The following is a 12745-nucleotide window of genomic DNA, read 5'->3' on the forward strand; positions in this document are numbered from 1 at the left end:
TGGGGGTAGTGTATTCAATGGATAGAGAGCTGTTGGCAGACAAAATGTAAGAGTAGGAATAGTTTTCCAATGTGGTAGCTAGTGACTGCAGGGGCCAGTTCTTGGACCCCAGCTATTCACATTAAATATTAATATATACATATTCACAGGAATATCTCCCAAGTTTGCAGATTGCACAAAGCTGGGTGGGGGTGTGAACTTTGACAGTGCTTTGGACAAGTTGAGTGGGCAGATGCACAGCAGATGAAGTATAATGCAGATAAGTAAGATTATTTAAGTAGCAAAAATAGCAAGTTGGATTATTACCTGAAAGCCAATTGTTTGGGAAAAGTGGAGGAGCAACAAAACCTGAGTCCTCGAACTCCAGTTGCTGATATTAAGCATGCAAGTACTGCAGCCAGTGAAGAAGGGCAATGGTATCTTGGCCTTCATGGCAAGAGGATTTAAGTACAGGATTATGGATGTCTTGCTACTACTGTACAGGGTCTTAGTGAGATCATACTTGGAGTACAATGTGCAGTTGGTCTCCTTGACTCAGGAAGGATTGTTCTAGCTTTGGAGAGAGCTCAACAAAGGGTTACTAGACTGATTCCTGGGATGGCTAGGCAAAAGTGAGGACTGCAGATGCTGGAAATCAGAGTCTAAATTAGAATGGTGCTGGAAAAGCAGGGTAGGTCAGGCAGCATCCGAGGAACAGGAAAATCGACATTTCTGGCAAAAGTCCTTCATAAGGAATGGATCCCTCCATTTCTGATGAAGGGCTTTTGCCCGACTCGTTGATTTTTCTGCTCCTCTGATGCTGCTTGACCTGCTGTGCTTTTTCAGCACCACTCTAATTTAGACTCTGATTCCTGGGATGGCAAGATTGACGTACAATGAGATGGGATCAGTTAGGACAATATTTACTAGAGGTTGGAAGAGAGGTTTTTCATATAAGTCTATAAAATTCCAACTGGTCTAGACAGTAATGTAGGAAGGGTGTTCCTAATGACTGAGAGTCCAGAACTAGAAGTCTTAGTCTCCTAGTATGTAATTTAAAACTGAGCTGAGGATAAATTTCTTCCACCAAAATGTGGTGAGCCTGCGGAATTCTGTGCCACAGAAAGGGATTGAGGCCAAAGCATTGAATGTTTTCAAGAAGTTAGATATAGTTCTTAGGGTATGGGGCAAAAGTGGGAATAGGGTTCTGAGTTGGATGATCAGTTACAATCATAGTGAATTGTGGAGCAGGCTTGAAGGGCTGAATAGCTCCTCCAATTTTTGAAGTTTCTATAGATATGTGTTGTAACATTTACTCGTGCAGAAAATAACAGAACCGAATTATACTGTAGGCTTAAAAGCAACGTACTTGGCAGAACCCTAATATTTAGTTTCCTGTTAGTTTGTATTAATGTTTTGATTTTTTTTTGTTTGTTGCACATTTCATTCTTCTTACTTTGGCACATTGCGATGTTACCAGACATTTTAGTTTCTGTATTCTAGTTCAGACACGATAATGATGGGAATAATTTAAAAATAATTTTATTAAGTTCTTTCAAAACGTAGCAGTGCATGCAATATGCACTAATTCGCTACTGTGGATTTCCTAGTGCTAACAATTGATTAAAAGCTGAAGCAAGCAAACTACCTCCTGTATTGGCCTCAATCCCTTTCTGTGGCACAGAATTCCGCAGGCTCACCACATTTTGGTGGAAGAAATTTATCCTCAGCTCAGTTTTAAATTACATACTAAGAGACTAAGACTTCTAGTTCTGGTTTCATCTTTGCCAATCAGTTTATCTATCTTATCTATGCCTTTTAGTAGAATGTACATTCAATCAAGCTGAGAGATGTGCTGTTGAACTGAGACTTAGGGATTTTCATTTCCAAATCCCCATTTATTGGTGTGATTTTCTTGCATCTATCTCTTCTTTAAATCACTATTCATTTTTGTTCATCAATTTATTTTGCATCCTTTCACACACAAACCCTGGAGGATCAATAGTGTCCAAGAAAATATTCCTGCATCTTTAAAACATGAATGAAATATTTCCACTGGACTCCATGCATTACAAGCTCACATGCTGAAAACAGCTGCCTAAAATCTGGAACCACCCCAAAACTAGGTATTTTCAGAATGTGCCAGAGGTCTTTTAATTCTCATTTAGCAAGTTAAAATTAATTTGCGTTGATAATTCGAATTGGTACTGCATTTAACTGTTTCAAATTTGCCTGTCAGTTGATGCATTCGATGCAGGTGATCCTTGACCTCATTTGAACCAGATGGGTCCAAATCACCCACAATTTGCAAGGTCACATTCAAATTTGGACACAGCCTCAGTCCTGAGGCTACTATCTTTGAGAGGTTGTACCTGTAAGATGTTTCATTTATTAATTATTTACTTTAATAAAGCCATTCATTTCACCTGACATTTCATCATTTCACCATTATCTGAAATTCAAATAGCAATGTTGTTGGGCCAAGGGTCTTAAGTGTTTCTTCTCAAAATAAGCTTTTTAGATAGTGGAGAAACAACTAGACTGCTTTTCAGTGTTTTAATTTTTTAAAATTAAAACTTGGTTGATTCTTTTGTAGGTCTTGAAATATCAAGTCATTTGATTAGATTTGATTAACTAAAGTGTGTAAACAGGCCATTTGGCCCAACAAGTCCATACCAACCCTCCGAAGAGTAACCCTCCGAAGAGTAACCCACCCAGACCAAATTCCCCCTGACTAATGCACCTAAAACTATGGGCAATTTAGCATGGCCAATCCACCTGACCTGCACATCTTGTTGATTGTGGGAGGAAACCGGAGCACCTGGAGGAAACCCATGCAGATACGGGGAGAATGTGCAAACTCACGACAGACAGTCGTCAGAGGCTGGAATCGAACCCAGGTCCCTGATGCTGTGAGGCTGCAGAGCCACCGTGCCGCCCTAAGAATCTATCAGTTCTCATATCAAACATGATGCCCAGTCTAGATGGCGAAACAGGGAGTGTTTACAACTAGTTAGTGGCAACTTCTACATCCGCTTCTTGAGCATTTTGTCTGCCAGAGCTCAACAAATATCCTGAACGGGTTACAGCAAAGTCTTTAGTCCAAATCATCAACATGCTGTGACACTTGAGGTCTGCACATCACTTCTTAAAGGCTGAAAGCTGTTGAATCTTTTGCTTTTAGCATTCATGCAATGATGATTTCCAGAGACGCCTGTGTCTTTAAGGAATGTTCAACGAATCCATCATAGCTTTTTTTCAAGAGTTCAGATTATTTTCTCCAGAGAGAGCTTAATTTTATATATTGTGCATTATTAAATTTTGCACTCAGCTGTAGGAAGGATATTATTTAAATTCAGAGAGGTCAGAGAAGATTTACCAGGCTGTTGCCAGGACTGGAGGCTTTAAGTTATATGGAGTTGCTGGATAGGCTGAGACTGTATTTCATTGAAGCATAAGAGGTTGAGAGATGACCTTAGTGGTTTATATAATAATGAGGGACATAGATAAGGTGAATAGCAAAGGTCTTTTCCTAGGGTGGGTGTGTTCAGAATTAGGGTATATCTTTTTAATGTGAGAAGAGAAAGGGTTAAGAGTCCTGAGGAGCCACTTTTCTCTCAGAGGGTGGTTTGTAAGTGGAATAAACTGCCAGTAGAAATAGTAGATGCAGGTACAGTTACAACATTTAAAAGAACATGAATAGGGCAAGTTTAGAGTGATATGGACCAAATGCATGCAAGAGCAATGAGCTTAGTTTGGAAAATTTGGTCAGCATGGAAGAGTTGATCCAAAGGGACTGTTTCTCTGCTGTATGACTCTATAAGTTATATGGTGAATTGTGGAGGCTGTAGGAGAAGGAACCAACATAGGAAAGGGTTAATTTCTTTGCTGGTTTTCAAGTGAGCGGAGCAAATCTTTATCAGATGCACATAATTGCATCACTCTGCATAACACTTTCCCTGCTTGGAAATTCATCCAGTATCATTTTAAACTGCCTTCACAAATCTTGATGTGGAGGTGCTGGTGTTGGACTAGAGTGGAGAAAGTCAAAAATCACAACAATGGTTTGTAGTTCAACAGGTTTCAAATAAACCAGTGCAATGTGATTTTTTTTTGCCTGTACACAGTTTTTTTAACCTAAGTTTGCAAACGTTTTAAGTTTGTAGGAATTGACAACAGCAAAGAGGAATTATTGTTCATTTGAAACAAAGCATTCTTATTAGACAAGATAGTATTTTGGATTAAGTTCACCTGCTTAAACATCCTTTTTCTTAAGAATTTTACTTAAGATTTTCTTTGATATATCCAAAACCGTTAAATAAATCAGCTCCAATATCTCAAAATTCTAATTAATGAGTAAGCATTTAAACGTAAAACGCTCAGTATTACATTTGAATAACTTAAGTCTAGATCTAAAGACCTCCACATATGTAGAAGTAATAACCAGCATTTCACAAAGCACACTGGAAATCTAGTTTTTGCAACATGACAGGTTAGTTAATCATATTTCCAATTTATGTCCATCTAATACTTATTAACAAGATAGATCAGAGAAACATAAGCTTTAAAATGAAAAGATAAATTGTCACTTTTATTCTTTCTTCAGGCACCATTAAAAAGGATTGATAAGATTGATAAAAGTTAACTTTCACACTTTAAATAAAACCTTCACCATTCGTACACCAAAGAGTTAAGGGGCAAAGCTACCCAAGCTCAAGTCTGAAGCATCCATACCAGCCTCTGAAAGGACTGTAAGGCTGAAATATTGGTTCCTTAATGGTAGACACGGGGCACAACCTTTGCCATATATCCTTTTTCTCCACAGAACCAATTTGCAGTTTCTAATGCTTGCTGCTCAACCTTGTTTGGAAACGTAGTCCATAAGACCTGCCTTAACTTTTCTGTAAAGGAAAAGTACAATAGCAGTTTTTGTTTAAACGAGTAGAATTTAAGCCAGTGTTGTTGAAAGTTCCACTTAGATTTCTGCCAGACTGGCTGAAGCTCATCACATGTAATACAAACACTTGACAGCTGCAAAGCAAATTTTCAACCTGTGACAACGGATTAACTTGTGCTTCTAACATTGAAACAATTCAAAGTTAAACTACTTTTAGATCTGTAGAAAAGGATGTTCATTCTTTAAGACAAACTTTCATTCATAGTTCACAGAAAACAAAACCAAAATTCATTTACTTTCCCCTTAAAATAAGAATGTCACTCAGCTCTACATTTTTTTAACTTCTCAGATATGGATTGGTTAGATGTTTATGCTAGTCTGACACATTTCTGATCTTTTTATCTGACTGTCCTTCAATAAAAATCTCACAACACCAGGTTATAGTCCAACAGGTTTAATTGGAAGCACACTAGCTTTCGGAGCGACGCTCCTTCATCAGGTGATTGTGGAGGGCTAGATCGTAACACAGAATTTATAGCAAAAATTTGCATTGTGATGAAACTGAAATTATACATTGAAGAGTTGATTGTCTGTTAAGCCTTTCATCTGTTAGAATACAGTGATAGTTTCACTTCTTTCATGTGTAAATCACAAAACCCTTTTTTAAAGCTGCATTCTCGGGTTAGCTGTTAACAATGGTGATAGCTAGACAATATGTTGAAGGTGTTAGCCCCCTGTGTTCTCTGTCTATGACCTGATGTTTAGATTGATTCTAATCTAAAAAGTGAGATAACAGAGTTTTACATAAATTCATGCAGTTTTTGAGCTCAGCGTTCTACATGAATGTATGCAGTTTTTGAGCAAAGTGCAATGTAACTCTGCAAGTACAAAAAAATTCACCCCGCAAAATATATGTGTGCATGTGGGTCTTTGTCTGTCTGTGTGTGTGTCTGGGGTGGGGGTTATGTGTGTGTGTGTGTGTGTGTGTGTGTGTGTGTGTGTGTGTGTGTGTGTGTGTGTGTGTGTGTGTAGTGAGTGCAGAGTGTCTTAAGTCTGTGAGGGGGTGCATGTCTGGGAGTGTGTGTGTGTGTCTGTGTGCAAGTCTGTGCGTACCTGTGTCTGTGTGTGTGTAGGAATATCTGTGTGGGAGTGTGTGTGTGTGTAGTGTAATGGTGATCACCTGTAATGTGACATGAACCCAAGGTCCCGGTTGAGGCCCTCCCTATGGGTACCGAACTTAGCTATCAGCCTCTGCTCGGCCACTTTCCTCTGCTGCCTGTCCCGAAGTCCACCTTGGAGGATGGTCACCTGAAGGTCCGAGGCTGAATGTTGGCTCCATCTGCTGGGGATTTCTAACAGGGATATTGAAGATTTACCTTCTTTGTGCAGATCTCGTGTTCCACTGCTTGTTGATTCTTTTTATCCTCTTTCCATTAAACTAGAGCAGTCTAAGTAAGCATTTCATTCCTTGTATCCTTGCCCTGAAACCTTCCTCAATTTTCCAAATACCCTTGACTATGTTAGTATGGTGTTCGTCTGTCGATCATAGAGAACTGATTGATAGGGTAGGATTGTGAGCATACTGGACACTGTTGTATGCATTAAGTAACTATCTTTGTTTCGTTACATGATCTATCGTACTTATTGCACCTGAGTGGGGACACACTCAAAATGACTGTGGCTGAATTTCCCAGGACACCACCTCCCTGCTGGTATGGATCTAACTCTGGCAAATTTAGTTTCATGCTGATAATAGTTCATAAAGTATTTGGATTTTCTGGAAATAAGAGATGGTTAGGCAGGATGCTTACCATTAATTACCATTCTTTAGCCATATATAATAATTTTTAGTTCAGTCAGGAGTTATTTTATTTCAAAATGTATACAAAGCTTGAGGCATCCAAATTACTGTGACAAACCAGCTTTAATAATTGCAAAATAAAAACTGAAAGTTTCAAGTTGTATTTGTCCTCTTTCTACCAAACCACAGTAATTTGATTTTAGCAGTAGGAAATAAAAATGTCAACCACTCTTTTTTTTGGTCTGGGACCTGAATATTGTGTTCAGTTTATATTTTGCACTTTTATTCAATTACCAGAATGTTTAGCTTTGACAAAATTAATCTTTTGAAGTTATTGAGTATGAAATATCAGGTTTTGAGTAATTTTAGATGCTAGTGAATTGATGGTAGTTTGCCACGTTTAGAAAGAAATTTCTTTTAATTTGTGCAGTGATTAGTCTTAACGCTTCTGCTCACTCGCAGGAATGTTTACGCACATGGAGAGAGATGATACATCAAGACACTGAATTATTTTTCTATTTTTGAAACCTGTGTCAACATCGGTTACACACTAACCAGGTACACGAAAAGCTGCATTCAGATTAAAAGATGATACCAGGAAAAGTAAAAAGAATTGAAGTGTGTAGCTTCAGTTGCAGGGCAAACGGCCATCAATAAACTTTGGACTGTCATTTGAGATTATGTAACTTTCAACCCTTTCCTGTAACTCATCACAGCAAGCTATATTTCATTAGTTTTATTTCAATTCCCACGAACTTAGTACTTCAATGAAGATCTTTCTGCAGACGCAGGGATAGATTTGTATATTGAACTAATAATTTGATGCAATCTTAATGACATTATAGCAGAAGCTTTCATCTTTTTTTATTTAAATCCCCAAACCCACATCCGCTAAATTCTGGACTGCATTTGACTAAAGATCTTGTGTGGAAGATGTTTATGTAACTATGCCACTAAATTTATTTACATTTTCTATTTTAGCCTTGAACAGGCTAATGTTATTTTAAGTATTAACCATTTAGTCAGAATATTGAAGCCAAAAGAATAGAATGATGCTTACAATTTTTGAATCATCTTTATAATATAATTCAGCCCAATTTTCTGTTTTGGAAATTGAGCTGCAAAATAATTACTCGTCTACCAGTTTTAAACTTCGGTGTCAAAGGTAAAAGTCATTTGTAACTTTTTAATTTAAGTACGAAACTTTAAGGGATGAGATACGGCAAATGGTATTTTTCATTGTTAATGATTGTTTAGACATAGCTGTGGTTTATCATCAAAGTTTGAAGGCTTGATTTTTGCCTTTATATCTAAGATTTTCTTTGATATATCCAAAGCCATTAAATAAATCAGCTCCAATATCTCAGATTATTCTGATTTTAGTAATTGTGTACCTTATTGTAACATTTTTCTTGTACACTTAAATTGCATTCATTAGCTGTCAATCATCTCAGCCCCCTCTCCACAGTCCAACATATGAGCTTGCTTAACAAATCTAAACTATATTGATCAAATAAATCTTGAAACTTGATGGCAGGAATCATACAGGATGAAATAAGTTGTATACAAGGACTGACTATTGTATTTCAAGGTTGAGTTTTTGCAGTCTTTATACAAGGTACCATTTCCTGTTTAGATGGTGATCATATATATTTATCTCTTTTTTTGTCAATAACTGTCCTGAAGTACCCAGATCCTTGATTATGTTTTGGTGTGATAATTTAAGGAGTGGATTTTGACAATAATTCCTCATTGTAGCTTTTAAAACTTTTTTTGTAGCTTTTCTTCAAACAATGGCAGCAATTTGACATTTGATATTCCAGTTGATAGCCTTTTGGACAAGTTAATGATTCAGACAGAACTATGTCTGAATAAGGTAGTGTCAGCATGATCACTGTTAATGCTGACAACAAAATCATTTTGCCTTGGTTTCTTTGGATTAAGTAGCATAGGAAGTCCAGAAACTGTCTTGTCAAAGTTCTCCATGACAATTTTGTAGTATCCTTTGGAAGTGCAGCTTATTACAGAGGCAAACTGTTGATTGAGTTTGATTTCCTCCGGTGTATATGAGGTTCTCTTTTGACAAGACTCAGCTGTGCCTTCCTGTTCCGCTGATAAAATAATTACTATCTCATAGTAGGCTGGCATCTCTCCTTGAATCAGTCGATAAAGCGGGCTATTTTGATTGATAGTGTGGCAGAACGTAAGTGGGAAGGCAAGATAAGGGCATTCGTTTGAGTTCATGTTGTCAATGTGGAAGTCGAGGGTTGTCTGGTGAAGGTGTTGGTTTTTATATTCTTGGTATAAAATAGCAGATACTTTAACATGTGTTAATGGATTTTGCCGTACGTTGGCTACTCTAAACATCAGGCAAAGCTCCCCTTCATGGTGTCCGACAGTAGCAAAGTAACTGAATTTAATTGCAGTTGTTCTTAGTTTTGGCCTGGAAATCTTTGCTACAAAGGCACCTGTAAAAATGAACTGCTTTAAGTAAAGTTTTGTGTAAAAACAAGCATAATTTTCAGCATTATACATTAATATATATAGTGTGTGTATATATTTTTATATATATGTGTTATATATATTAAAAAAAACTATAAAAGTATGAAACATGACCTCTGTCCTTCTACAAGCATTCCAATGAATAGTCTTAATATAAATTGAGCATGTAACCAATCATTAGCTTTCATATTATTTGCAAAAGTTCAGAAAACTACATTGTAAAGGTACAAAATTTTAGTAAGTTCTTAAATGTCCTTATTGCAATTCCACAAATTTTTAACCTGGTTTGATAGTTGTAGATAATTCACTTATCCAGGCTATTTCAGAACCTAACAGTATTTATCATGAATTCTGTTAAAGAAAATTTACCTGTAATTAAAGCTTCCACCATAAGTCCCAATAACATTTGGACAGCAAGGAGAGCAATGGCTGCAGGACAGTCACCATCAGGGTACATGGTTCCATAACCAATTGTAAGCTGAGTTTCCAGTGAGAATGAGAAGGCTGCTGTAAAACTGTCGATATATTTCACACAGATGGTGTGGTTTTCTGGAGGATTGTTATGATCTGGCAAATCTAAATCTCCATTTGTATATGCCAATAAATACCAAAAGCAGGCAAAAAAGAGCCAATGAGTAATAAAAGCTCCTGAGAAAGTCAGTAACATCCAACGCCATTTCATTTCCATTAACATTGGCCAGATATCTTTCAGGTATACAGTGTTTTTTCTACTGAGGGTCTCTGTCTGTAGATTGCTGTGCCCATCCTTGGAGACGATCCTTTTGTACCAGGAGGCTACAAGTGGTGCTGTGTCTTTTTCCTCATTGTCATTGAAAACCATGTCTGTTATTTTGCTTTCCTGAGTTAGCTGTAGAACATATTGTCAGAGCATTAATGCTTGCAACCTGACTTAATTGTCTCCTCATTGTCTGTATTTATCTTTTTTAGCAATTACTCATGTATTGTGGATTTGTAAGATTACTTATTTATCTGTTAACTGATTAAGTAACCTTTCATCATTTTTGTGCAAATGGTTCCATCCTAAAAGGTAGAGCTCATGTACTGTTCTAGTTTGGTGGGGTAGGGTATGGATTTGCAACTTGCTGGCATTCTCATTCTTTAAAAAAAAATGGCATGCTTGAGAATGGAAGCTGATTTATGAAAGAACACTTAATTTTCTGCGATGCAATGTTGGTGTGGATGTTTTGCAATTGGCATGTGTTTAGATTAGGTATAATTTTAATTTTTTTTCTGACGATTGTATATATTAGTTTTGGATTATATCTGGCTTTTCAGAGAGCACACTAAAAGTGTGATAATAATTGGATGTAGGATGTCAAGATTTAAATTAATTACCACAAATGAAAATATTTTGAACAGCCCAGTTTGCAGATTTATTCCTTCAGTTTAACTGGTAAGGATCTGATTTGAAAAATGCTCTTGGAAGTGTTAATTCTGTGTAAATGTAATAACTGTGTTTATTTAGCAAACTCTTTTTTTATTTTATAGTCATTACTTCCATTGAATAATAGTTTAAGGAGCTGATCAACCATAATAAAATAAGCTTGATATTTATTCGTTAAAAGTCAGTGGTCAAAATTGTTTGCTTCATGGCTTCGTAAGGCCCTAGTAATGGTTGATGTCATTATATTACTTGGCAAATATTACTTGGAAGGAAATTGTCTCCCATACATAGGTTTAAATATCCACAGGGTTTCTTAGACCTACCCAATAAATTGTTAGAATTGTTAAAGATTTTTAATGCAGCTACAATACAGCTAGTAATTTAGAGGGGTCTGTGTGGCTCAAATTAGAGAAACTGCAGGCCCAAATTAACTTTTTCATTCTACAAAAGTAGACATGTAGCCGTTTGATCTAAAATGAAATAATGAATTTGCAAGGACTACCTGCAGTGTCTCAGTCTGTGAAATGAGATTAGCAAGATTCCATATGAATTTTTAGTTAATTGCATTCTTTTCGCTTTCAATTTGGAAAAGTTCCTGGAAAATGTTTTTGGTTTGGGTGCCTACTTTATATTGCAAAGTTTTTAGGTTAGTTTAAAATTTATTTATTTTTGTTACTTATAGGAGGGAAAATATGCAGTTTCAATTGCAAGCTTGTTGGCAATAGTTTCATACATTACAAAAGTGTGACTTGAATGTTGTTCTATACATAAAATGTTCAATTATTGATGTACATTAAGTGTAAACTGGAAGATTAGTTATCCACAATGAAATTTTTCCAGTGTTAACTTTGTAAACCACAGGATCTTTACTTTCAATAATGACATACATATACGTAACCACTAACTACACCATTTCCTGGGCTGATAGAATTAAACCAGTGTCATGAAGCATAAGTGAATCAAATTGACTTTAAAAGTAGCTGTTTGATTTATCCAATAAACTTATGCAGTACATGGGCCCTCCTGAGATTTTGAATGTGGTTGCTGGTTAATTCACTATTCCCAATTTAATAAAAGTACTTTTTTCCCCCCAGATTGCAGTAGAACATGTTTTCAAATATACATTGAAATGTTTTATTAAAATTAAAGTAACTATCTATGAAGTATTAATGTGGCTTTACATTTGAATTTTTGATCCCTAAATTTGCATTTAAATCTGTAGATTGCATGTGATCTTCCCTGAAGTTTTAAAATCTTAAGAAAATGATCTCTATAAGTTAATGTTTATGCATGCAAATGATTACGTTTGTTAATTTACATCATGCATCCACGTATAATTAGATAAATAAAAATACTTTGCAATATCAGGTACTTACCAAAATTTGGAAGATTTAAATGTTTCTCACAAATTTGGATTGCCGTTTTACTGATACCTATGAATCTGTTTATTGCGGTGGACACAAGATAAGGCTTGTGTGTATGCTCTTATGTGGTAATCTGTTAAAGTTACATGGGTTAGTAATGTGGGTATATACAATATGAACCATTGCTTCCTTTTGGAACTAATAAGATTAGTCATTTTGCCCGCAGGTGGCCAATTAAAAGGGTTGAAATAGTGAGACATGTCAGGTTATATTTGATGTTAGGTGGTTCAAGTAAATGTTTATTGGAGAAGTGATTTAAATTTCTACTCATGCCCCCTCCCTATAAAAATGATACAAATCAAAACCACCTTCTGACAAAATGTTTATCGAACTAAAGCCTGTAAGTGAATTAATGTCAGATTTTTTTCTTCAGATGTAAATTAAAATGGTACTTTTAAATTTTACACATGCTAATGCGTTAAATGTTAAGTTTTAAAGTATTTCAAATTGATTTTTCTGCATATACCATAAAATTAGTGATTTACGAATGCAAATGATTACATGGCACAAATGAACAATCTTGTAAAATGTGTTCAATAAAAACTTCTCAATGTTAGGCAGTTAACCAAAATATGTAGAATTTAAAGGTGACTTCTCACTGCTTGTAAATTTAACTTTCTGCTTGATGGATGCATATGAAAATTTTTATTGCGGTGGTCACTAGACTCTGAAGATAAGGCTTGTGTGTACATACTCTTCTATCATCTTTGTCATGGAGTTATATAGGTTAGTAATGT

The 12745-nt window shown here is 36.0% G+C and overlaps 2 protein-coding genes across 10 annotated transcripts in view; one reads left to right on the forward strand and one right to left on the reverse strand.

Moving 5' to 3' along the window:
- The window catches only part of gigyf2 (GRB10 interacting GYF protein 2), a 207024-nt gene that overhangs the window by 108323 nt on the left and 85956 nt on the right, over positions 1 to 12745 (forward strand). For 3 of the 8 annotated variants that reach the window (XM_072572842.1, XM_072572844.1, XM_072572849.1), the window contains one exon: positions 6571 to 6588. The exons of 4 other annotated variants lie outside the window; for them this stretch is intronic. In XM_072572842.1, coding sequence (XP_072428943.1) covers positions 6571 to 6588 — 18 coding nt within the window. Of the gene's footprint in view, positions 1 to 1757; positions 6589 to 7139; positions 7236 to 12745 lie in introns of those variants that run through there. One more of the 8 variants, XM_072572850.1, reaches the window with a different exon arrangement.
- kcnj13 (potassium inwardly rectifying channel subfamily J member 13) lies at positions 7226 to 12064 on the reverse strand. Of its 2 annotated transcripts, XM_072572851.1 has the most exons (3): positions 11961 to 12064; positions 9549 to 10047; positions 7226 to 9145 (listed from the first exon to the last, which is right to left on the reverse strand). In XM_072572851.1, exons 2-3 carry the CDS (start codon positions 10018 to 10020, stop codon positions 8529 to 8531), a joined length of 1089 nt encoding a protein of 362 aa, XP_072428952.1. In that variant the 5' UTR covers positions 10021 to 10047; positions 11961 to 12064; the 3' UTR covers positions 7226 to 8528. The 2 variants fall into 2 exon arrangements, with proteins under 2 accessions (XP_072428952.1, XP_072428953.1); XM_072572852.1 differs by lacking the exon at positions 11961 to 12064 and having other exon boundaries at positions 9549 to 10151.

Source organism: Chiloscyllium punctatum, chromosome 6, assembly GCF_047496795.1.
Source record: "Chiloscyllium punctatum isolate Juve2018m chromosome 6, sChiPun1.3, whole genome shotgun sequence".
In the NCBI taxonomy this organism is placed as follows: Eukaryota; Metazoa; Chordata; class Chondrichthyes; order Orectolobiformes; family Hemiscylliidae; genus Chiloscyllium; species Chiloscyllium punctatum.

What these genes read in the sequence shown, in the direction of transcription:
- kcnj13 (XM_072572851.1), bottom strand. Translation starts at nt 10,020, where the DNA reads ATGGTTTTCAATGACAATGAGGAAAAAGACACAGCACCACTTGTAGCC. An exon ending in GGTGGAAGCTTTAATTACAG is followed by an intron (nt 9,146 to 9,548) that starts GTAAATTTTCTT and finishes TCATTTTTACAG; the next exon opens with GTGCCTTTGTAGCAAAGATT.